A 23,855-nucleotide genomic window follows, 5' to 3' on the forward strand; every position below is an offset into this window, starting at 1 on the left:
AATGACAGACAAGCACTAGCATATGTAGCTGGTTACATTCTACGAAAGATGGGTGTAACACCTGAAACCAACTTTAGTGACTGTAAAACAACTCCGTTCTCACCAACACCCACAGAGCATCATTTATTTACAAGTTTCAAAGAATATGATGCTTTAAACCCAAAATTATTGTATTCTAGTGACAGCTTAATGTCCTTTGTAGCAAATGTTCATAGTCAGTTGTATGCATTCTTAGATAAATGTGGACACCAGGGACAATTGGATAATACATTCTATTCACTGTTTAAGTTTCCAGAGGAAATAACATTTTGCAAGGCCCATTTTTCTGAACAGTATATTTTAAGACACTGTGTACCTCTATTGATTTACAAGTATGTGAAAGATTGGAAACACACCATCAGTAATATATTGATATTGTTACAGACAAATTCAGTAAACGGTTTAAAGCTTTATAACAGTTAAAAGAAAATTTTTCTTGTGTGCTTGAGAAATAAAATGTAAGTTTTGTTTTCATTTCACTGTTTTCATACACCTTTCCTGCTTTTGGTTCTTGGTATTGATGTTTTCTTTTTTGCGATGAAGCATTTACAGTAGTAAGATGTAAGAACCTTTTTAAGAAATTAATGGTCAGTAGTGCAAGTTTGCTGGGCAGTTACTCAGAACTTATAGTCCTGAAACATATTTGTAACAAATTTTAGAATTCTTCATTGATTAATACTGTGATAAATATTTCTTAATTGAACCTCTTTAACTGCTGCTTATTCTCTTAATAATAGGCTTTTTTTCTCCAATGATCCAGCAGCTTGTATGATGTAAAAATTATGACATTATTCAGGAATATTTGTAGTCCAGTTTAGCTGATACAATGTTATTATTCTTTTGCTTCAATTATTTACACTACAAGCTTGTTTCGATTTACTCTCAGTTTCAAGTGTTGCATTTGGTTCTTATGAGCCATAAAACATGCTGGAGCTTTTACATGTTGATAGATAACAATATAAGCATGTCAATTTAAAAGTCTATTTTTGACGTATGCTCCTATCATGTTTTCTTGTCTGTCAGACACAAACGTCAAAAACAGACTGAAAATATTACTGAATAAGTTTCTCTCTGCTGTAGTACAGTGTGCTATAGCTGTGTTTCAATCATTTCATTATGATGCCAGCCAAATTAATTACATAGCACGCCTATAAAAATAAGGTAATACAATTAAAATAAAAACCTACAATGCAAGTAAACTAGGGGGGGGGGGGGATGCAACCCACAATGTTTTCATATTTTAGTTCATCTCCATACCACTTGAGGCACTGCTGTCGGTCTGTGTTTCCCACTTTCAACATGGGAGTTGCGTTTCTCTTTTTTCTTGTTCCGTGGGTGGCCAGGTGAACAATCTCAGATGCCGCTCATTGCTATTGAGGCTAAACTGAGGGCTCCATAGTATTGGAATGGGATCTTCCAATCTATGTCTAGTACACCAGTCAAAATTTTGGTGATGGGTTCATCTTACAAGATGATAATGCATGAGCACACTGTTCAGGAATGAAGTGAGGATAGTGCCTGCAATATCTGCCGACATGGATCTAACTAAGCATGCTGGGATCCAGCTAAAACTTGTATTGTGTTGTTACATGAACCCTTCGCACAACAGGATATCCTCAGGGAAGTCATTGCTGAAGAGTGGGATATGAACCTTACAAGCACCATCTTGAATAGACATTTTTTTCATAAGGCTTGTTACTTCATTTGCTGCTTCCACTGAATCTAAGCACACACCTATTCACAGGTATGAAAGCAGTTAAAATTTATTGGAGCAGTTTATCTGGTTTGCTTTTCACCTAGACTCACACAATATCTAATTTCAGTTGTCTTGCTTTTCTGTTGAAGATTTATACGGTGTTCCTTGTATGTGCAATCATGCACAAATTGGAACCAGTAAAAGAGGCAGTAACACATGAGGCAGGCAACACAAGTGTGGCTTATCCAGTCAGTACAGATATGTCATTAGTAGCAGATCATCTTTTGTGATCAAAGGACCACCAAATATGATTTTCTGAAATGAAAGTTTTATTCCAGGTCAAGTCATAACTACGTAAGAACACAGATATGCCATATAAATTCACAAACACAAGAACAAATTCAACAAGAAAGATAAAGGATTCAAAGTAGACAAGTGTGGGCCTTGGGGTTACATAAAACAAACAGCACTAATTCGTGCTCCGGACTCCAGGATCGAAATAATCTCCAACTGCATTTTAATGGGGTCATAAAAAGATGATTGTTATATGGATACAAATAAACAAATCAACAGTTCTTGCTATTGCTATCTTTAATGTGTTTGTATTTTTTCTTTGCTAAGCAATTAATATTAAATGTCCGCCCCCTTGGCTGTATGGCCCACGCGGCCACTGCCATGCAGCAGGCCCAGGTTTGATTCCTGGCAGGGTCCGAGATTTTCTAGGCTCAGGGACTGGGTGTTGTGTTGTCCTTACCAAGCACCAGCAATACCCACACTTCGACAGCTGCCACCCATTCCATACAAAGAAGCCCCTTCCGTACAGCCTAGCCACCCACGGATGTCGCATCTGCAGTGACGAGGAGTACCTCTCAAAATATACTGAGGGTCTCACTGAAGCCTTCACTGACCATAATTATCCTCCCATCCTTGTACAAAAACAAATCTCCTGTGCCTTATCTTTCCAGTCTCCCACCACCTCCCAAAGTACCAAAGTCCGGCCACAGAGGAGCATTCCCCTTGTAGCTAAGTACCATCCGGAATTGGAGCAACTGAATTACATTCTCCACCAAGGTTTTGATTACCTCTCATTCTGCCCTGAAATGAGAAATGTCTTGCCCACTATCCTTCCCACCCCTCCAACTTTGGTATTCCGCTGTCCACCGAACCTACACAATATACTCATCCATCCTTACACAACCCCTGCTCCCAATCCCTTACCTTGTGGCTCATACCCCTGTAATAAACCTAGATGCAAGACCTGTCCCATACATCCTCCCACCACCACCTACTCCAGTCCAGTCACTAACATCACCTATCCCATCAAAGGCAGGGCTACCGGTGAAACCAGTCATGTGATTTACTAGCTAAGCTACAACCACTGTGCTGCATTCTATGTAGGGATGACAACCAACAGGCTGTGTGTCCACATCAACGGCCACCGACAAACTGTGGCCAAAAAACAAGTGGGCCACCCTGTTGCTGACCACACTGCCAAACATGATATCCCTCATCTCACTGACTGCTTCACAACCTGTCCCATATGGACCCTTCCCACCAACACCAACTTTTCTGAATTGCACAGGTGGGAACTTTCTCTGCAACACATCCTACGTTCCCGTAACCCTCCTGGCCTCAACCTTCGTTAGTCACTGTCCTCACCCATCCAGCCCCCTCCCTGTTCTCATTCCAGCGCTACACAGCCGCCACTTCACCGCCACACCCAGTCTTTTAATTTCTTTTTATTTCTCTCATTTCTGATACTTACCACCTTCCCCCCTCTGTACCTTCTCTCCTGCCCTCCATCTAAACTGCAACACTTCACTGTCCGCCACTCCCATCATACTATCCCTCCCCTTCCCTGCCCCAGCCTCCTCCTTACCCCCACCCAGTCGCCACTCCCATCATGCACTAGTGGTTTCAGTTCTCTGAGACTGCAAACGTGTGTGCACGTTGCATTTGCATGAGTGTGTGTGTGTGTGTGTGTGTGTGTGTGTGTGTGTGTGTGTGTGTGTGTGCGCGCGCGTGTGTGTATGTGTGTGTACTGCTGACAAAGACCTTAATGGCCGAAAGCTATAATTGTGTGAATTTTTGTTGTGCCTATCGCGACTCAGCATCTCTGCGCTATATAGTGAGTAGCAACTTTCCTTCTCTGGTATTGTTACATTCCATCCTGGATTTTCCATTGTTTGATTACAATCATTTCTTCATCATTGACACACATCACCCAATGTAGTGTCAACTGAAAAGACATGCAACTTAGTGGACGAACTTCCCCAGAGGGCGACTCCCGGCCATCAATGCCATATGATTATCTCCTTTCAATACTAAATAATCAAAATAAACTATCAATGAGTACATATTGCTTAGCAAGAGACAGTAGTATTCTGTGCAGAAAATTATGCATACAACCATGAGCTACATTCCAAAATCTGTATGTCACTAAGGGTACTGCTGTGTTTACAAAACACTTCATATTTTTATAAATTAAACAAAAATATTTTAAGGATTATATTTACCAAACAACAGACCATGACAATAATTGATTGAGAGTAAAATAAAATTTAACCCCCCCCACAAAAAACACACACACACACACACACACACACACACACACACACATTATAGAAGAGTGACTGTCATCTAACTGCTCAAGGAAATTAAAGCTAACTGGGTACAATTATTTAAGTGGATTAGTATTTGCTATTACTATTGTGGGACACATATATTTTGAGAAAGCTTTTGTTTCTTTTTAATCTAGCCTAACAGCTATTGAAAAAAGAAGTCATTGATTCAGTCTATGTTAGTATACTGAAGAATGTATATAGCAATGCTACAGCTTCTGTCAGATTTCTTAAGAACAGTGGAAAATTTAGAAGTGAAAGAATAGTCAGACAAGAAAGTCCACATCATTAAAACTATTCTCAGCAGCAGTTGAAAATTATTGTTGTTGTTGATTGAGCTCAGTTCACATACTAAAACCTTTGCTTTCAATACGTCTTAATGACAGTAATAGTAGTCAACTATCTAAACATATTACCCAATAAACTACAAAAGTACTTTCAACAATTTTCTCAGAGGTGTATGGGTGGCTCACCGAAGTGGAAAGAGGCGGCCACTCTGATACGTTAAAATATTTTGATATGTATCAGAGTGGCTGGCACACCATGCGAGTGCGTGCTGCCCCTACCCCTGAGCGTACATCCACACCCATGCCCCCCCCCCCCCCCCCCCACAAAAGTTCTAAAATGATATCTGGACAAAGATTGTAAAATACAGAGTAAAATTAATTATGCATATCAATGTCGCTGATTGAATGTAAAATACATAGGATGAACCAGCCACTCTGTTACACATTAAAATCTCGCATCTAACATCTTATGGGGTAATTCCAATTACTGAGAAATGTTTCAAATATAGAGTATGACCATTCTATTGTTATGGAAAACTGTGAGCAAATCAGTATTTAAACTAAGGATTGTAATTATATAAAATACAATCAGTAAAATATGTTTCTTCGCAATCTGATCTGAGCGGAGATTCAGGGAGAATGAATGTAAAGCCAACATAATCTCCTAGGTTAGATATGTGTGTGTGTCCAAAGCTTTAAAATCATACTAATCTTTTAAACAATAGAAAATCCAGGATGGAATGTAATATTATGAAATGGAAAGTTGCTACTCATCATATAGTGGGGATGCTGAGTCGAGGCGCCTTAGGATTTTTATCTTTTTGGTCACGAAGAGGCACTTTTTCTGATTCATGTGGAGACCTACAGCCTGAACACAATTCAATACAGTTGTCAGGCAGCTTAGACATTCTTCAAACACCTTACAAAAAAAAGTGACACTGTCATCCAGATAGCAAAGATACAATATCTATTTAAGGTGTTGAAGCAGCTTGTCCATCATACATTCGAAGGTGGCTGCAGCATGACACAGGCCACATGACATAACTATACACTTACAGAGGCCTTCAGGAACTACGAAGACAGTCTTTTCCCAGTCAGCCTCATAAACCTCAATTTGCCAGTAGCCTCTCTACACGTGCATAACTGAGAAATACTTTGCTCCTTTAAAGGAGTCTAAGGTGTCACCAATGAGCAGCAACAGATAGATGTGTTTCTTTGTGATTTTGTTCTGTCATTGGTTGTCAATACAAAAATGCCTCGTGTCATTACTCTTGTCCACAACACCACAGGAGAGGACTTAGGACACTCTTAAGGTTCAATGATGTTATCTTGCAGCATCTTTTCTGCTTCCTCCCAGATTATCTGTCATTTGGCTGCTTACTTCCTTGTGAGTGATGGCTAATTGATGGATAATCCCCAGTGTTGATATGGTGTCACATCATGGACCGCATGGCCTGTCTTTTCTCCACTCCTGATTTCCATGCATCTGAAAATTGATGCAGAATGGCTATCACATGCCACCATCATTCCTTGGTCATGCTAGATTATAACAGAAATTCAATAGTGCATGCTGGAAAAAAATGCAACACCATCAAGGACAAGGTCATTATATAGACAAGTGTGGTGACAGGTAGTTCATCGTTGTCGTAACATATGAAAACAAATTCATGTTACAGTAAAGTGTGTCCAAACAATAGCATCAACACACTGAGTAATGCCCTCTGGCAGCAATGTGGGCATGTATTCTTGTATGTAAACGACCATAAAGGTGTTGAATGGCTTCCCAAAGTAGACTGTCCCAGGCATCTTGCACATTTTGTTGCAATTTGAAAATAGTTCTTGCAGGCGTTGGAGAATGAGTAAGGTCTTCGTTCATCATGTTCCGTACATCCTCAATTGCGGAGACATCCAGTGATCTTCCTAATCAGGGCAGTTGTACACCACAAAGAGCATTGAAGAAATGGCAATAGCACAGGGATAACAGTACTTGCAATGCAGCAAGCACTGTTTACTTTACCTGCCAGAACCATCAAATGTGATTGCGATATATAACTAATGGCCCCCACACTGCGAATCCTGAGATGGGACCTGTGCTTCGTGGGCTTATGCACTCTGGAATCAGTAGCTCACCAGGCCTACATCATACACATGCACGTCCGTCACTCACATACAAATAGAACCTACACTCATCACGGAAGACAACAGAGTGCAATTCCACTCTCCAGCAACTCTTTCACAGCACCATAGCAGTTCTACTTGGCAGTGTTGTAGTGTCATTGGAAACCTGCCCAGGGGCACACATGAACTTAGTTCCACTGCACACAGCCAGTTTCCAATGATCCCTGGCGACACGGCAGGTGCTACACATCCCTGAATTTTGTCTCTGGATAATATTCAGTCGACCACTACTGTTCACACAATGCATCGATCTTGTGCACAACTGAAGCTGTTTGAACGGTACACGTACTCATTGGTGGTATATGGCTATACTCTAGAACTAATGTCGTGAACACTGTTCACCCCTAAACTCAGCACAGTTACTGTCTGCAGAGTCAAAACACAGGGTGCACAGGCAGATCTCCTGAGCTCCATCTGATCGCCAATGATCATGATAAATGGATCAGTAAGCCCTCAGTACTGCACAATAAACCTAGTTTTGGTGCGGGCAGTGGCGGGTCAGACCTAAGCTGTTTTAGCTCCCCTGTTAAAATCAATCAAAACCCCTCAGTATGCACATATTGTACCCTGATGCTACTGAACACAGTGTTTGAGGCTGTTTCATTTTTTCCTGACATTGTAGCCCCCCTGCCCTCCCTGCATAGTCCACTGTGATAGCAGAGCACAATTCTTTGTCAATGACACTAAACTGCCCCTCCCAGGTTGTTTTGGTTGTCCCTAAGCACATATACCTTTAGGGATGATTTGTGGCTGCTTGTGACAATGCTTCAAAGTTCTACTTGACTACCTAAAATTTTTATGATTGTCACTGGCAGGTAGATTTCTTGCATGAAACTGAATAGTGTATGCAACCAACAAATGCTTCACCAACAGAGCATTTTGATTGATGACTATAACTCAAGTTATTGATTACAGTGGGCTATCTGAACTTACTGAAATAGCTTCGTCAGTCTAGAGTTCTGGTCTTCCACCATCTATGAATGCTTCTGATGCCTACAAGAAGTCCCCTCCAAGAATAGCCTTACAAAACTATATTCCAATAAAACAACAAATCCAAGGGCTGCATTCTGTCATTGATAGTTATCTTACAATACATGTTCCTGTTGGCTGGACATATTTTCCATTTGCGATCTTCAGTACAATCTCTTCTGTATCATGGAACATAGTCTTCCATAGCAGACGACAATAAGCATTCACTATTACAGAAAAAGAAGCCGCTAAATAGATTAGTGTCCAGACACGTTGGCTGTCAATGATGACATTGATGAGATTCCCTACATCTTGGTGACTGTCATCCACAGAGGATTCTCATCCGTGATGGCCTCACCTCCATAGATGGTGCCTGGCTTAATTTTCCTGAATTCAGCAGTTATGTGCGCAGATGGTTCTTTCATACAGTGACAAAGAATGGGTATACCATGTTGGAGAGCAATTTTGTCCACAGTACTGTGACAGGCTTTGTTTCACATTTAGACTATAATTATCTGCAGTCAACTGGTATGAATAGGACTGTTGTGATAGTTGGTATCTTGCAACATATCACTCATTAAATAATGCCAGGATGCCACAGTGAAAACATACTGGCATGTTGTTGCCCGTCCTCCAAATGTCTGTTCGTGTTGTACTCAGTAGAGGAGTTGGTTGATCTGTGCTGGTTGGTTACTGTGTTCTTCTTTGAAAGTTGGGGCATAAGTTTGAGTTGGCCGAGTCCATTCTTCATGATGCAGTCACCTAGAGCTAGAGATTGGTGCCAGAGATTGATACACTTCTTCTCTGAGATTCTCTTTTAGCTCATGGTGTATGGGGTCAACACGCATGGCTGCTTTCAGTTGTGCACTCAGTCTGAAATTTCTGACTGGTAAACACATCATCCCTCTTCTCTTATCCGGTGTATGTGAGCGGCGAGATCAGGGTGGTCTTCCACAAGTGGAACAGAGGCAACAGTCAGAAGTCATATCTCTTGTCTCTGTTTCTTTTCTATTGAATTTCCTTGAGTCACTGGCACTACTTGACGAGCTCTGTCACAGTGGCGTACTTCACCTAAAGAGATCGAATAATGTCTTCTACAACTCTTTCATCATGTGTGAGATTTGGTCAGCTTCTATAATATTTGGATTTACACTCAGGCATGGGGCCAAAACACTGTTTATGTATGTCTGTATTGTTTCCTCACAATGTTGGGCACTATTCCTCAATTTTTCTTCCATCAAGTGGGCTTTCTGCTGATTGTTGTCAAATATTTTCTTCATTTCAGCCCGGAATTTGTCCCAACTAATGAGCTTCTCTTCGTTTTTGCTGAACTACCGCTGGAGTGTGCGGTTCCAGTAAATGTATACATGTGCCAAACACATCTTGTCCACTCACCCATTGTACTTGGCAACTCGATCAAATCTCTTCTGCCATTTCATCAGGTCTTGACCAGCATCTCCAGGAAACACTGATGGGTACCTGATGAAAAGCTCACTTACTGCTGTTTCGAAATCCATCTATCTCCTTAGTAATTGTATCTTAGGAATGTTGTAATTCTTGCATTCTGGGACCTGTCTGTGTAAGCAAAGGCTTTTAAACTACATAATTGGAGCCACAGTGAGGCAGAGGTTTTTGTAGTAGCCAGCGTCTCCACCAAACAATATCACACTGAAACCACAATCAAGCCCATACTCAAAGGCAGGACATCAAAGTAGTACTCTTGGAATTGAAAGCATGTTTATCACTGACACCAATCTAAAGTCAGAATGGAACTAGCTCGAGGACAAAGGTGCAGCTATTTACACAAACATCGAATATTCCAGAAGGCTGGTATTTATACAAACATCACATATTTCAGAATATATAAACATTAAGATATTTCAAGAACATTTCAGAAACTATAAATACTAACTAACATATAATTGCCAGCTGTTGGGTCTGAACTGGTGACCCCAGTATGCCAACCAGGAATGCCAACCACTACGCCACACTACTTGCATCATCATAGCCAATGGTAATATCGAAACACAAAAAGATAAGTTCAAGAAAAAAATAACATTTTAAGTCACTATTTAAAACACCATACCTGAAATAACATAAATATCAGGCCCAGTTCATAAACAATACTGCAGCAGAATGTGAACCTCCAGACAGCAGGGTGAGGACGTTGAAACACACCGTCCGGGGTAACAGTGACCCCCAGGAGAATGAAAACAAGCACACATGCTAAAATCCCCCTGAAAGAATGTTAGTAATGTGTTAATAATAACCAAATCCTTAATTTCAAGTTACTGCTCTTATTGATAGCATTACTAATATTAATTTTCCATGTCATAATGATAAATAAAGGACCACAGTGGTATTACTGAGCCATGCAAAAACAGAGCATTATTCCAAAACATATTTCCAGCCTAAAATACCTCAACTGCTACTACTACTACTACTACTACTACAACTATCACAGCCACCATGATGACGACCACCACCACCACCACCACCACCACCACCACCACCACTTCACTGTACAAAATTGCCCCCCCTTTATATATATATATATATATATATATATATATATATTCCACGTGGAATGTTTCCAATGTTTCCCTCTCTCTCTCTCTCTCTGTATATATATATATATATATATATATATATATATATATATATATATATACCAAATGAAAGTGCTGGCAGGTCGACAGACACACAAACGAACACAAACATACACACAAAATTCAAGCTTTCGCAACAAACTGTTGCCTCATCAGGAAAGAGGGAAGGAGAGGGAAAGACGAAAGGATGTGGGTTTTAAGGGAGAGGGTAAGGAGTCATTCCAGTCCCGGGAGCGGAAAGACTTACCTTATGGGGAAAAAAGGACGGGTATACACTCGCGCACACACACACATATCCATCCACACATGTGTCTGTATGTGTTTGGGCCCAAACTCTTTGCCTTTACAAATGTCTGCTTGTGTCTGTGTATATGCGAATGGATATGTGTGTGGGTGCGAGTGTATACCTGTCCTTTTTTCCCCCTAAGGTAAGTCTTTCCGCTCCCGGGATTGGAATGACTCCTTACCCTCTCCCTTAAAACCCATATCCTTTTGTCTTTCCTTCTCCTTCCCTCTTTCCTGACGAGGCAACCGTTGGTTGCGAAAGCTAGAATTTTGTGTGTATGTTTGTGTTTGTTTGTGTGTCTATCGACCTTTCTTTTTAAATATATTTTTCCCACGTGGAATGTTTCCCTCTATATATATATAGAGGGAAATGTTCCACGTGGAAAAAATATATCTAAAAAGAAAGATGATGAGACTTACCAAACAAAAGCGCTGGCAGGTCGATAGACACACAAACAAACACACAAAATTCTAGCTTTCGCAACCAACGGTTGCCTCGTCAGGAAAGGGGGAAGGAGAGGGAAAGACGAAAGGATTTGGGTTTTAAGGGAGAGGGTAAGGAGTCATTCCAATCCCGGGAGTGGAAAGACTTACCTTAGGGGGGAAAAAAGGACAGGTATACACTCTCACACACACACATATCCATCCGCATATACACAGACACCAGTATATATATAGTATGAGTGTATGAGTATGTGAATAAGACAATATTGCAGTTAGTTTGTATGTGTAAGGGGGTAGGGGGCTTACAGTTAGTTTGGGGGATGATTTGTTTCATGCAAGGAATATTTCCTGTAAATTTTCAAAAATTTAGATATTCTTGAAAAACTGAAAGGAAAACTGGGATTGTTAGGGCAATGCATCTATTTTTATTTTATTTTGCCTCTTCCATTGGAGTTTGCATTATATGGCAGGGAAGTGATCCCTGAATGGTCCATAGTGCTTGAGAAGCATTCACAAATAAGCCACTCCCAAGTAATTTCCATGCATGTGGCAGCAAATAGACTGACATCACTGGTACAAATTTTTTCGGAGTAAACAAACTAAGAACATTCTGCCTTTGTGACTGTATTGTAGATATTTTAATAACAATGATGGACAGGGATCTTCAATGGAGCTGCACCAAGGCACTCTGGATCTCATGTAGAAATCTTCATTGTGTGCATTAAAGCTTATGTCAGGTTGTGGACATAAGTTAACTGTCATGTGAGAATCAATTTGTTAAATAAGATGACTGAACAAGTTGTGCAAGATTTTTCATCAGAAAAAGGTGAAGTAAAGAATCATTTTGTCAACTTCTCATTGCTTCATATCATCTTGTTGGCCAACACAGTCGACTTACAAGTGATCTAGCCTCATACAGTTATTATTTGGCCCCTATGATGGTCAACACCACTTCTATTGGTCAAGTATTAATCTGCCCTTGTGTTATTATTTACATCCACCCTGGATTTCCCATATGCAACACTTTTCTAAAATAAAAAAATCTGAATGTAAATTACAACACAAATACGTCATTTCTGAAATGAAGATACCATAAATTCTTAAATTACATTTACAAGCCTATGGCTTGCTAAATTTCAATAGTTACTATCTACCAGGTATTACGCCTAATGGAGATTAACTTTATGTCTACAGTAAGCAAATAACTGCCTAGGGCTTGTGATATCTTCTTTACTCCCTATTTCACTCAAGGATGGTACAATACTGTCATTGCACTTTTACAGTTACAGAATCTGAAGCATACATGAATAATGCAATATTTGTTCAATGCTCGTCAACATGGTCTGCATTCCTTACTGCCTTCCATAGTGAAGGTTAAAGTTGTTACTTTTCTTGCGAAGAAGCTGTGAATCAGTGTGCGAGTTGTATTTTTATATCAGGGCAGTTCATCCCGCAAAAAGCAAGCTTTCTGTAATATTGTATAACTTCAGGCTTTGAAATGCAATGCCCATAGTAACTGCAGTGAAATGTGTGCTGAAGACAGCAAAACATCTTTTAGAAACTAGCTTAAATCCTGTTTCAGTGCAACATGTTTTAATACGTAATAGAGCACATCAATGTATACTAGTGGCAGAGTCTACATATTCCATGTAGCAATTAAAACCTAAACATGAAAATTTTTCATCCATTTTTCTTGTCTTCATCTTCAATAAATGATGAACCAGTAATGATACATCAAGAAGAGCAGCACCCAAACTAAAGGCAGTTTAACATCCCATTTGTAATTAATGGTGTGCTTCCAGGTAGTCTGTGAGTTGTTGTTTACATTTTATGTGCAATATTTTGACCACCAACCTAGTCATCTTCAGCAGGTGCTGCAAGTTTTGCTGTTACGTGAACTCACTGCCCGGCCTACAACCACACTGTGAACTATTGTTGGTCTTGCATCACTATTTATAGTTGAGTTCAATTCATGATGCCCACTATGTCCTATGATGATGATTTGTTTTCTAGAGCCCACACAGATATTCCATGAAAAACAAATTTTCTTAGCGTTTTGCAGCTCTGGCGGATGCAATGGCCAGTGAGATCTTAGTAAATTGAGTGCTAGACTCCAAGCCTTGTTTAAATTGAAACCTCCATCCTTGTGCATTGAGTTTTCTGAAATCTTTATTCTGGCACACTCCTTAATTATGCTGTCCCAAAAGCTTGGCATTTTCACTACAATACTCTTCTCACATTTGGCTTCTTGATTAGGTTTGAGGCATATTTGGCAACAGATAACTTATTTGGCTGTTTTAAGCAGGTGTGTCACTGACGTTCCTTGCATTTTGTAATGGAACTGGTCAATGCACCTCTTTTTTTGTCAGTTACCGGAAAACCTGATGCAACTTAGTTCACAACACAATCCAATGAAATCGAAACTGTAATTCCCGATTTACTACAATTTTGATGTTACAACCAAAATGAACACACATCTTATAAACAAAAATAAAGCATGAAGTTAACATAAGATTAATTATCTTATGAGAAATATAATGATTTTTGCATTTTGAGTGTGTTTCTCTTATATCCATATTGAAGTCATGAACAACTAAAATACGAATTATGATCATACTTATTGTCTTTTGTATAATTATTCTGAAAGATACATTAATAGCACACCATTAATCAATCACACCAAGAAAACCTGAGAGATTTCATCATTTTTATAATAATTTAACACACCTTTCACACTCATGTATCTGCAGCTTTAAACTAATTACATCTGAGTGCTTATCTAGTACGCTGCTGTACACCAATTTTAGAAAATTGGAAACATAACTAGTGTAGTAACAATTATTATTGTTGAAACAAAGAATTCATAGACTAGTCAGAATATCTTACCTTTTGGTGTTGTATGTTGTATCATTGGAAACAGGCTCAAACACAGCCACATAAACCAATGAGCAGATAAAAATAAAAAGAACAGTAAGTGTATGCGCTCTCCTGTGAACATAAGATAAAGAATAAAACATTTAAGAACATTTATCACGGACACAAATAAATAAAACACACACACACACATGCAATCAGAAGATGCCTTTTAATATAAGTTTAGGAATAAAAGATTGTACAAGCTCTCTTAGTGGAAATGCAACTATATAAATATTTAAAAACATTGAGAAATGGTTCAAGGCAAGTGGATTTATCATTAAATTTTGACAAGACTCAGTAACCTTCATGCAATTCAGTACCTCTCATAAACCTGCAGGATCTATAACTAGTTTATTCAAACTATGAAATAAACGAAAAATAGTTTTCAGTTTTTGAGACTACAAACGGATCATAATATGAACTGGAAGTCTCATACAACAGACTTAAAGACAAGCATTATTTCATTTGCGCTATGTATGAGTACAGTTGCTGGTCATTGAAAAATGACGTATGTTAAGAGTTCCAATTGGTGTTTGTAAGAGGACATCTTGTATACACACAACAAAAATAAATAAGCCAGCTATTTTGCCAGATATGTCCGATAATGTAATTTATTGTCAAAACTGTTTCTCTTTTTTCATAAAAACATAACAATAAGACCCACAATAACCTGTGTTAAGTCTCAATACAGATGCATTCAACAACCTGACAGAGTATATTGGGGGTAATATAGTTGAGTTTAAAAATAAATTAAGGAACATTCTTATATAAGAACGTAGGTTTTCGTGGCCAGTGTCATAATGATTAAAATTCTTCTGGGCATTATGTTGCGTCATTGCTAAAAAAACTAACAACAATAATAAACAAACTGATGTTTCGGTCGAATTGCAACAGCCTTCCTCAGGGCATGACTGGTTTTGCATGGGGATAGGTGCTTCTATTTATTACGGACTGTCGATGTCTGACATCACTGTTGTAAAACTTTTAATTGGCCCTCTAATATGATTGGCTAGTCATGACGTAAGGGAAGATGGAAGGAAAGAGGCTATTCGTGGATGTCCATGTCATCAATGACTTTAATCATTATGACACCGGCCGCAGAAGCCTACGTTCTTATATCAATGACCTGTATGGGCAGGAAATCTACCAACACATACGGAAACTGGAGCTGCTGAGGAAGAGGAAGGTGAAACTGCTGAATGATTTGGCGTTCCTTAAAAGGTGCCGAGATCATCATGTCATCCTGAAATTCATCAGGGTACAGCCTCAAATCGATACGAGAAGAGCAAGAACCATTTACTATCGGACCAGCCATGCATTATTAAGGGAGAGGATACAACACCCCCAGAGCTTCATAGACTGCAACACAGGCAACTGTACAGCATGCATTTATGGCTGTCAACTACGTTATCAGCGAAGGACTGGGATAACATTGACCGAATAACCCACAACCAGGCCTGCATGAAGGAGGACTTGGTCAGCAGTCGACAGAAAAAGAAATTTGAGGAGCTAATGGGAAACAAACACCATTCACAGCTAAGTCTGGATACAGCTCATACCGTGGTTAACATCTCAACACAGACCATCAGTGAGGCAGCGACATCAATTCTGTCCAAATGGTTAAACTTCGCAGTTATGCCCACAAAGATTCCCACAGAAGAGATCATTTAATCTGTGGAGGCATCACTCCACCAAGTACCAAGTGTTGAAACACAAAAGATAAGGCAGGAAACTGTAAGAATTTTACAAACAGCAAAACAACCCAGAGCCAATATCACACATGAAGAAAGACAGGCCATAAAGGAGCTCAGGAATAACAAGGATATTGTGGTCTTACATGCGGACAAAGGAAACGCTACGGTTCTGATGGATACTTCTGAATATGAAAAGAAGATGGCCGAACTACTAAACGATCCCATTTACAGAGTACTAAGGAATGACCCGACAGTGAGGATAGGCAGAAATATGAAGGCTCTCATAAATAACTCAAGAATTGATCCTGACAAAGCCAAGAGACTAATCACCAAGGTGCCTGTTCTTCTTAGAATCTACGGAGTAACTAAGCTCCATAAGGAGGGTTATCCGCTGAGACCCATAGTGAATGGAATTGATTCACCTACATATTATGTTGCGAAACATCTGGCACCTAAGTTATGCCACCTTGTGGGACAAATGGACTCCTACGTGAAAGACTCTTCCCACTTCCAACAACTGATTAGGGAACAGGGAATAAAGCCATCAGACATTATGGTCAGTTTTGACATCAAGTCTCTCTTCACTAACGTACCTATTGAGGAGACTATGCGCATTCTACAGGATTGGATCCCAACAGATATCTGCGATCTGGTGCACTTATGCCTGTCATCTATGTACTTCACCTGGCAGGGTAAATATTACGAACAGTTAGATGGAGTGGCAATGGGTTCCCCGCTCTCCACTGCAGCTGTGGACATCTTCATGGAAGCCTTTAAGCAAACGGCCCTGGCTCCTGCTCTGTTACGTCCCAGCTGTTGGCTACAATATGTGGACAACACATTCATTGTCTGGCCTCACAGTGAAGTGGAATTGGGAAACTTCCTCCACCAATTAAATAGCCTGCACAAAAATATAAAGTTCACACATGAGACTGAAAACAATGGTACCTTGCCGTTTCTGGATGTGGAAGTATACAGAGCTGCCGAAGGTAAACTGGGACACAAAGTGTACCAGAAACCAACGCACACTAATTGGTACCTGCACGCGGAGAGCCACCACCACCCAGCTCAAAAGTATTTTGTTCTGCATACATTAACTGCCTGAGCCTACCAGATAAGTGATGAAAATAACATCGAAGAAGAATTTAGTGCCAACGGCTATGATGACAACATCATAATAAACGTAGCTAAAACCAAAGGGAGCAGAACACAAAGGAAGGCAAAGAAGAGAAGCTTCCACTGGCACACTTACCATATATAAAAGGCATCAGTGAATGGCTAGGCAACGTCCTCCGCCAACGAGGTTTCAAACCGATTTTTCGAAGCAGTCACAGGATCCACAAAATGATAGGTTCCAACAAGGATGTAGTCAACAATCTTAACACTGAAGGTGTTTACGAACTACGGTGTGAGTGCGGAGCTCCCTACATAGGAGAAACAGGGAAACCTATCAGCTTACAAGTAGGAGAACACGAACGCTATGTACAACTACAACAACATAATAAATTGGTGATAGAGGAACACCACCGTGACGGTGGACAACCTATCAGGTTCCAGGAAGCCTGAGTACTAGCGAAAGAATCGTGGATGTGAGAGCGCAAAATACGGGAGGTGATCGAAATTATGAAGCAGCCTGACAACATCAACAGAGAAGATGGCTACAAACTCCCAGCGTCCTGGCTGCCAGCCATCCCAGTCCAACAGGCCGTGAGCACTCACAGGGCAGAAGCTACACACGACACGGACGTATCTGCACAAACAGCTGTAGAGCAACTGTCAGTCCACTTCCGCGAACACCAGGAGGTAAGCTTGCCGACCAGAAGCCAAACGCTGATTGGCGGACAGCTACCAATCGTTGACGACATGGACATCCACGAATAGCCTCTTTCCTTCCATCTTCCCTTACGTCATGACTAGCCAATCATATTAGAGGGCCAATTAAAAGTTTTACAACAGTGACGTCAGACAACGATAGTCTGTAATAAACAGAAGCACCTATCCTCATGCAAAACCAGTTGTGCCCTGAGGAAGGCCATTGCAACTTAGCCAAAACATCGGTTTTAGTTTATTATTGTTGTTAGTTTTTTTAGCAATGACGCGGCATAATGCCCAGAAGAATTTTAATCATTATAAGGAACATTCTGTTGTGCAACTACTTTCACAATGCCAAAATAGTCATATTAGGTACTAATAAATTAATATCAGCACTGTACTGTTGTAATTATTCATAAAGTCAGTCTATTGTAATGCACCTAAATAAAATGTGAATTTTTGATTGTATCTCGCATCAAACACACATCCCCCAGTGAGATCCACGAAATGATTCACATTCCCAGATCGTTATGAAAATGAAGGCCTTAAATAATCAGCACTTCATAACAACAAATTAACTGAGCAGTGTTTTATAAGTGTAATGAAAACAATGTGCTGCAAGACAGACAAAAAGGGCAGATGTCATAGGGTAAGCTTGTTATTTGTGTTTTGCAAAAAATGATTATGAAATAGTGGAAGTTGATTACAGAACATGTTACAGCAGTGTCATCATGGACATAGCAATTTTACACTTCTGTGTTAACACATTTACTCACTGATGCTAACTAACAATAGTGAATTTAGAATGAACAGTGAAATTTACAATCATAATAGTAAAAGTAATTTCCATACAGACTGTTGCAGTCCCTGTCTAATGTACAATCTAGTTTATATTCTGAAGTAAGGTCCTTATCAGATTACTTGCAGACATCTAACAGTAACTTAAAAATCCTCACACATTCAAACCTGAAGTACACAAGTGACTTATTAGACCCTCATTTTATGCCTCATCAGGATTTTTTTGAATTTAGCACAATAATTTAGAATTAACATTAAAGCTAACATTCAACAGATTTTAACACATAGACAGCGTGTAGTATTCCATGAAAAGTTCAGTTACAAAAAAGCTTAGTTGAAGTATTATATCATGGGTAGTTAAATGAAAATGACACATGGAAAAAAGTAAGTAAACTGTTTATTATGTTAAAGTAATTACGTAATTGTTAATACGACTATCCCACTGTGAGACAAGATGGTCAAGGCCTTCATGGACAAATGTATGTGGTCGCCTACAGAACCATGATCATGCACAAATGTGCACCTCTTTGGTCAAAGCAAGTCCACAGCCATAAATGTTGTTTAAACTACATTACAGAAGTTTTGCTGGGAAGCCCTTACACATCCACCTTACAGTCCTGAGCTCATCCTACGCAAATGTCCATATTTTTGGAGGCCTGAAGAAAGACATTCGTGGCTGTCAATTCAAGGCTCCAAAAAATACAGAAATTGCATGGGGAGAGATTGGGACTGTATGGAGGATGTTTTACGAATTTCCCCGTGAAACTTCTGCATTTTAATCGAAATAACCTTGGAAACAAGTGAGTGGAAATTATCCTGCAACAGAATGATGCCGTCCATCAGCATCGCTGGGCCTTTGGACTTGATGGAATGCTTCAACTTTTACAAAGAGTCCACATATTACTACGTGTTAATTTTGGTGCCTTGTTCCAGAGTGTAAAGGAGCAACATGCCTTTGCAATCAAAGAAAGAGATCATCATGATTTTGCTGGAGCTGATGTGCCTGTTGTTGAAACTACGTTACAGAAGTTTTGCTGGGAAGCCCTTACACATCCACCTTACAGTCCCGAGCTCATCCTATGCAAATGTCCATATTTTTGGAGGCCTGAAGAAAGACTTTCTTGGCTGTCAATTTGCTTCTGATGAAAATGAGCAAGCCTGGGTACAATCATGGATCCATAGGCAACTGAAAATATTTTGCCACGAAGGCGTTGACTATCTTGCCTCACAATGGGAAAAGTATATTAACAGCTACAACAGGAATTACTTCTGTTTAATTACTTTTTCCATTTACCTAATTTTCATTTGATTGAGCGTTATATAAAAAAAAAGGTAGGTGGGTAGTGTAACAGAAAGTGTGGTGCCTTTTTTCATGTAGCTGCTCTTTTGCATGCGTGTTTGGGCAAGGGGGGCGGGGGGGAGTGAGGGTGTAATGAGGGAATTCCCATAACTATTAATATAAATAGATTAGCACTTGTTGCGGTTGATTGTTAGTATCCTTTACAAAAGTAGCCAGTAGTGGCTGCTTCATGAAGACACTTGTGGAACTCTAAAAGCAAATGAAAGAAAAAATAGTGAAGGTGCAACATTCATCTATTTTCTTATTGTTGCCAAAAGCCTTTTTAGGCCACATACTACATACTCATAACTCTTCAGACAAAAATATCGGGTTGTGGCACCTCTCTCTCTCTCCCTCTCTTTAGTACTAGCAAGCAGTGTCAATCTATTTTCACCATTAGGCAAATGTTGAAATTGAACAGTATTTAATAAGCAAAGGTGGTCCCCAACATAGTATCCCTCGAAAACCCATAAAGATAATTAAAAAAGGTAAATGAATGTGGAAAATGTCTTGGCTCTGCATAAAAAACTGGCAATTGTTCCTGCATATATGCCACTTCCCAACAGAATTTTTATTCTTGTTCATAGTCTTCCTGCTTAACACAGTTTTGACTGAGATTTCTACTTAACAGTATTTACTCTAGATATGGGCTAATTTTACTTATATTTATTGACTTTTTGTCCAGTGAGAGTCTACAGTCATCCTGTGTTCAGAAACAAAAGAGCCAAATACCTAATAAACACTTCTTTTGTGTCTGTTTAGGAGTTTACAGACACTAAACTATTAAATTTTGCTGGAAGGAAGATGGGTTTCATGTCCTGGCAACAATAAAATAGTAGAAGATGAAGCACAAGTTCAAACTAACAGAAAATGGGGAAGATACTCAATCATATCCTTTTAAAAGGAACCAATCAGCCTTCACCTTTGTAGGCTTGATTTTGGGAAACCAAGGAAAATCTATACCTATATGGCCGTATGATAATTTGAATCGAAGTCTGCCCCAATGCAAGCCCACTGTCTAAGCTATAGTGCCATCTCACTTAGTGATCTTGCTGGAGTTTGGCTACATGCACTTTAAATGTATCTATGTTTTAATTAAGCCGTTAGTCAATGGACCAACACAGTTATTTATAAGTTCTCTAGTGACTTTGTGATGCACCTGGTGTGGCTCCATGCATGAGAGGATAAGTGTCAACCTACAAATCAGAGTTTCACTTTCTGATTAATTCTACTTTTTCCCAGTATCAAAAGTTAAATTCACTTGAGAAAATTACAAAATTCTGAAACAATTGCTTGCCAGTACTTATCTTCAAGAGGGCAAATTTTTAACACAACTGAAAGAAATATTTAAAAGTATAAGCAACCATTCCAGTTCCTCACTTGGCAAAAAATGAGTGTTGGGTAGGGAAGGTTCATTAAAAAAAAGGGGGAAGGTCTCTCTCAGACCCACAATGATAGCAGCTGACAACAGCATCCAGGGGTCTCTGTGAGCTGCTCTTCCTTCTTAATCTTCCCCACCCTCTTGCTCTCCCCTAAAAAGAAACTAATAACTATGTACACTAGGATAGTTTCCTGTATTTTTATATGTGTACCAGCAGTACTAAGAGTCTCTCCTCCTCAAAGTAATTACTGGCTAGGATTTTTCCTGGCTCTTATCACTTCTTTCATTTTGATCAATTACAAATACACATGAAAAATGCAAAATGTACCATAGTTTGGAGTCTTGACAAATGTCAACTAAGCTCAGTCAGGAACTGTTAGGAGCTGTACTACATGCCAATGGCGTGGTACTTCGTGTATCCAAACTATCAAGATTCACAAAAAAGTAATTATAGCAAATTCCTTGGAACCATGCACAAGAAGTAGCTGCAAGGTAGGATAATGAATAAAATTATTAGTACGGGACAAAGGTGGTTCCATTTGCAACTGTGGGCTACAGTGCCACTGTTTGGGCACACAAGCTATGAGCAAGCAGATCTGCCGCTAATATGAGAAAGAACAGTGAGGAATTAGAGAATCATCAACAGATCTTTTAGTAATAATGAATTAAGAATTTTTAGAATGTTAGCAGAGGTGGAATTCCTGAGACGCAAGAATGAGAACGTTTCAGTTTCTTGCTGAAGTAAATGAAAGGCTTCATAAAACACATTTCAAGCCAAATAGAGGACTGGTTCACTACCTTACCGCATACGAGCCATATCCCACATACCTGAACAGAACTGGTATGAGAGCAATGACCAGCTGTGAAAGAGACAGTCCAAAATGAAAAACTAAATACAGAGTCAAGCAGGTACTGCCGCGTATTTACTGAAATTGTAAAACAAGAAAGCGAAACTGGCACACCATGTCTTATGAGAATGTTAGCTGGAAGACATAACAAGGACTACTAAGTAGGCTTTTAAGAGGTAAAACTGTTTATGACGTAATTGCACTAGAAGAGAACTTTGATATCCTAAAACTTATTGTTGATGATACAGTAAAGAGAAGTAATTAACCTACACATGACAATACTCTATTTAACTGTCAGCAACCATAAGATCATCATATGTAATCATAGTAGAGGTCCTAATTGTATTACTAATGCGATATTCAGTTGTAGCAGTAGTTGTCATTGCTGTTGTGGAAAGTAACACTAGTGCAAAAATCAACTTGCCCTTTTCTCATATTATATCCTGTGAATTATGGAAGAAGGGCAACAGGTGGACTCATATTCTCTTGTTCTTTATATACATAAATAACCTGATGGATTGAACAAGCAGTAACCTGTGGCTGTTTGCTGCTGATGCTGTAATATAAGGAGGGAGGTATTGGTGACTCTGGAACAATAGAGGATGACTTGAGAGAATTTCTATTTGGTGTAATGAAAGGCAGCTAGCTCTAAATGTAGAAAAATGCAAGTTAATGCAGATGAGTAGGAAAAACAATCCTGTATAGTTCAAATACAGAATTAGTGGTGTGCTGCTAGACACATCATGCTGATTAAATATCAAGGCATAACGTTGCAAAGTGATATGAAATGAAACACACAGTTAAGCAAATGGGTAAGCAAATGGCCAACTTCGGTTTCTTGGCAGAGTTTTAGGAATGTGTAACTCGTCTACAAAGGAGAACAGATATAGAACAGTAGTTCAACCATTTCTTGAGTACTGCTTGAGAGTTTGGGATCCTCACCAGAGTGGACTGAAGGAAGACACTCAGCAATTGAAAGGTATGGAGCTAGGATTGTTATCATTACCGACAGGTCCAATCAGCATGTGAGTATTATGGAGTTGTTTCATGAACTCAAATTGGAATCCCTGGAGGGATTTTGTGTAGGGTCCACAAAGGCAAGGTAATAGAAATTAGAACTTGTACAGACATATTTCGACAGTGGTTTTTTCCTTGCTCCATTTGAAAGTCCAACAGGAAAGCAAATGACTAGTACTGGTACAAGATATCCTCTGCCATGCACTATATGGTGGCTTGTGGAGTGTGTATGTAGAGGTAGAGGTAGAGGTGGTGGTGGTGGTGGTGGTAGGAGGACTTTTTATGTATCTCATAGTTATTCTGTTTGTTGTTACTGTAGTAGTATGTGCTGCTGTAACAGTACTGACGGCAGTAGGCATAAAAATAACTGTAAAATTGATCAAGATAATTTGAAGTAACAAAAATCTATGGATCTTTTTCTGTTGCAGTAAAAGAACAGCCCTCTGACAATGGAAAAAACATGGCTCACAAAAACTATATAAGTTAAAGTAGGTCAATGTATAGGTAGCTCTCTAAATGTTATAGTGATAGTAGTATAAAGAAATGACAATAAGGAAAAAATTAGGCACTGTAAATTTAATTCAGTGTTCAGAACAGGAAAAAGGAAGACAATAAATAGAATAATGTGAAGTAATGTAATTCTGTATTCAATGGTCCATTGGTGTCACCAAGAAAATAGACTATGATGAATAAATAAACAAACAAACAATAAACTAATAAATAATCCTTATTAAACAGTAGGTCAAAGTAACTGGATAGATAAATCCACCCACAAGATGAACAAGGGCAATGCAACACCACTTAAAATAAGGCTGTGCCTAATACAGCTTTGTGGTGTACAAATCAACCTTCAGTAACAACTGCAATGAAAGCACAGTTGAAAGTATGTGGAAAATTACTGACATATACTATGAACATCAAA

General features: G+C 39.3%; 1 protein-coding gene across 2 annotated transcripts in view; it reads right to left on the reverse strand.

Moving 5' to 3' along the window:
* LOC126188964 (phosphatidylserine synthase 2-like) overlaps positions 1-23,855 on the reverse strand; it is a 243,146-nt gene that overhangs the window by 217,188 nt on the left and 2,103 nt on the right. For both annotated transcript variants that reach the window (XR_007537887.1, XM_049930723.1), the window contains exons 2-3: positions 14,015-14,116; positions 9,877-10,027 (exon numbers count right to left, since the gene is read on the reverse strand). Coding sequence is in view for 1 of the 2 variants with exons in the window: in XM_049930723.1 (XP_049786680.1) it covers positions 9,877-10,027; positions 14,015-14,116 (253 nt within the window). In the remaining variant the exon portion in view is untranslated. The remainder of the gene's footprint in view (positions 1-9,876; positions 10,028-14,014; positions 14,117-23,855) is intronic.

Source organism: Schistocerca cancellata, chromosome 5, assembly GCF_023864275.1.
Source record: "Schistocerca cancellata isolate TAMUIC-IGC-003103 chromosome 5, iqSchCanc2.1, whole genome shotgun sequence".
In the NCBI taxonomy this organism is placed as follows: domain Eukaryota; kingdom Metazoa; phylum Arthropoda; class Insecta; order Orthoptera; family Acrididae; genus Schistocerca; species Schistocerca cancellata.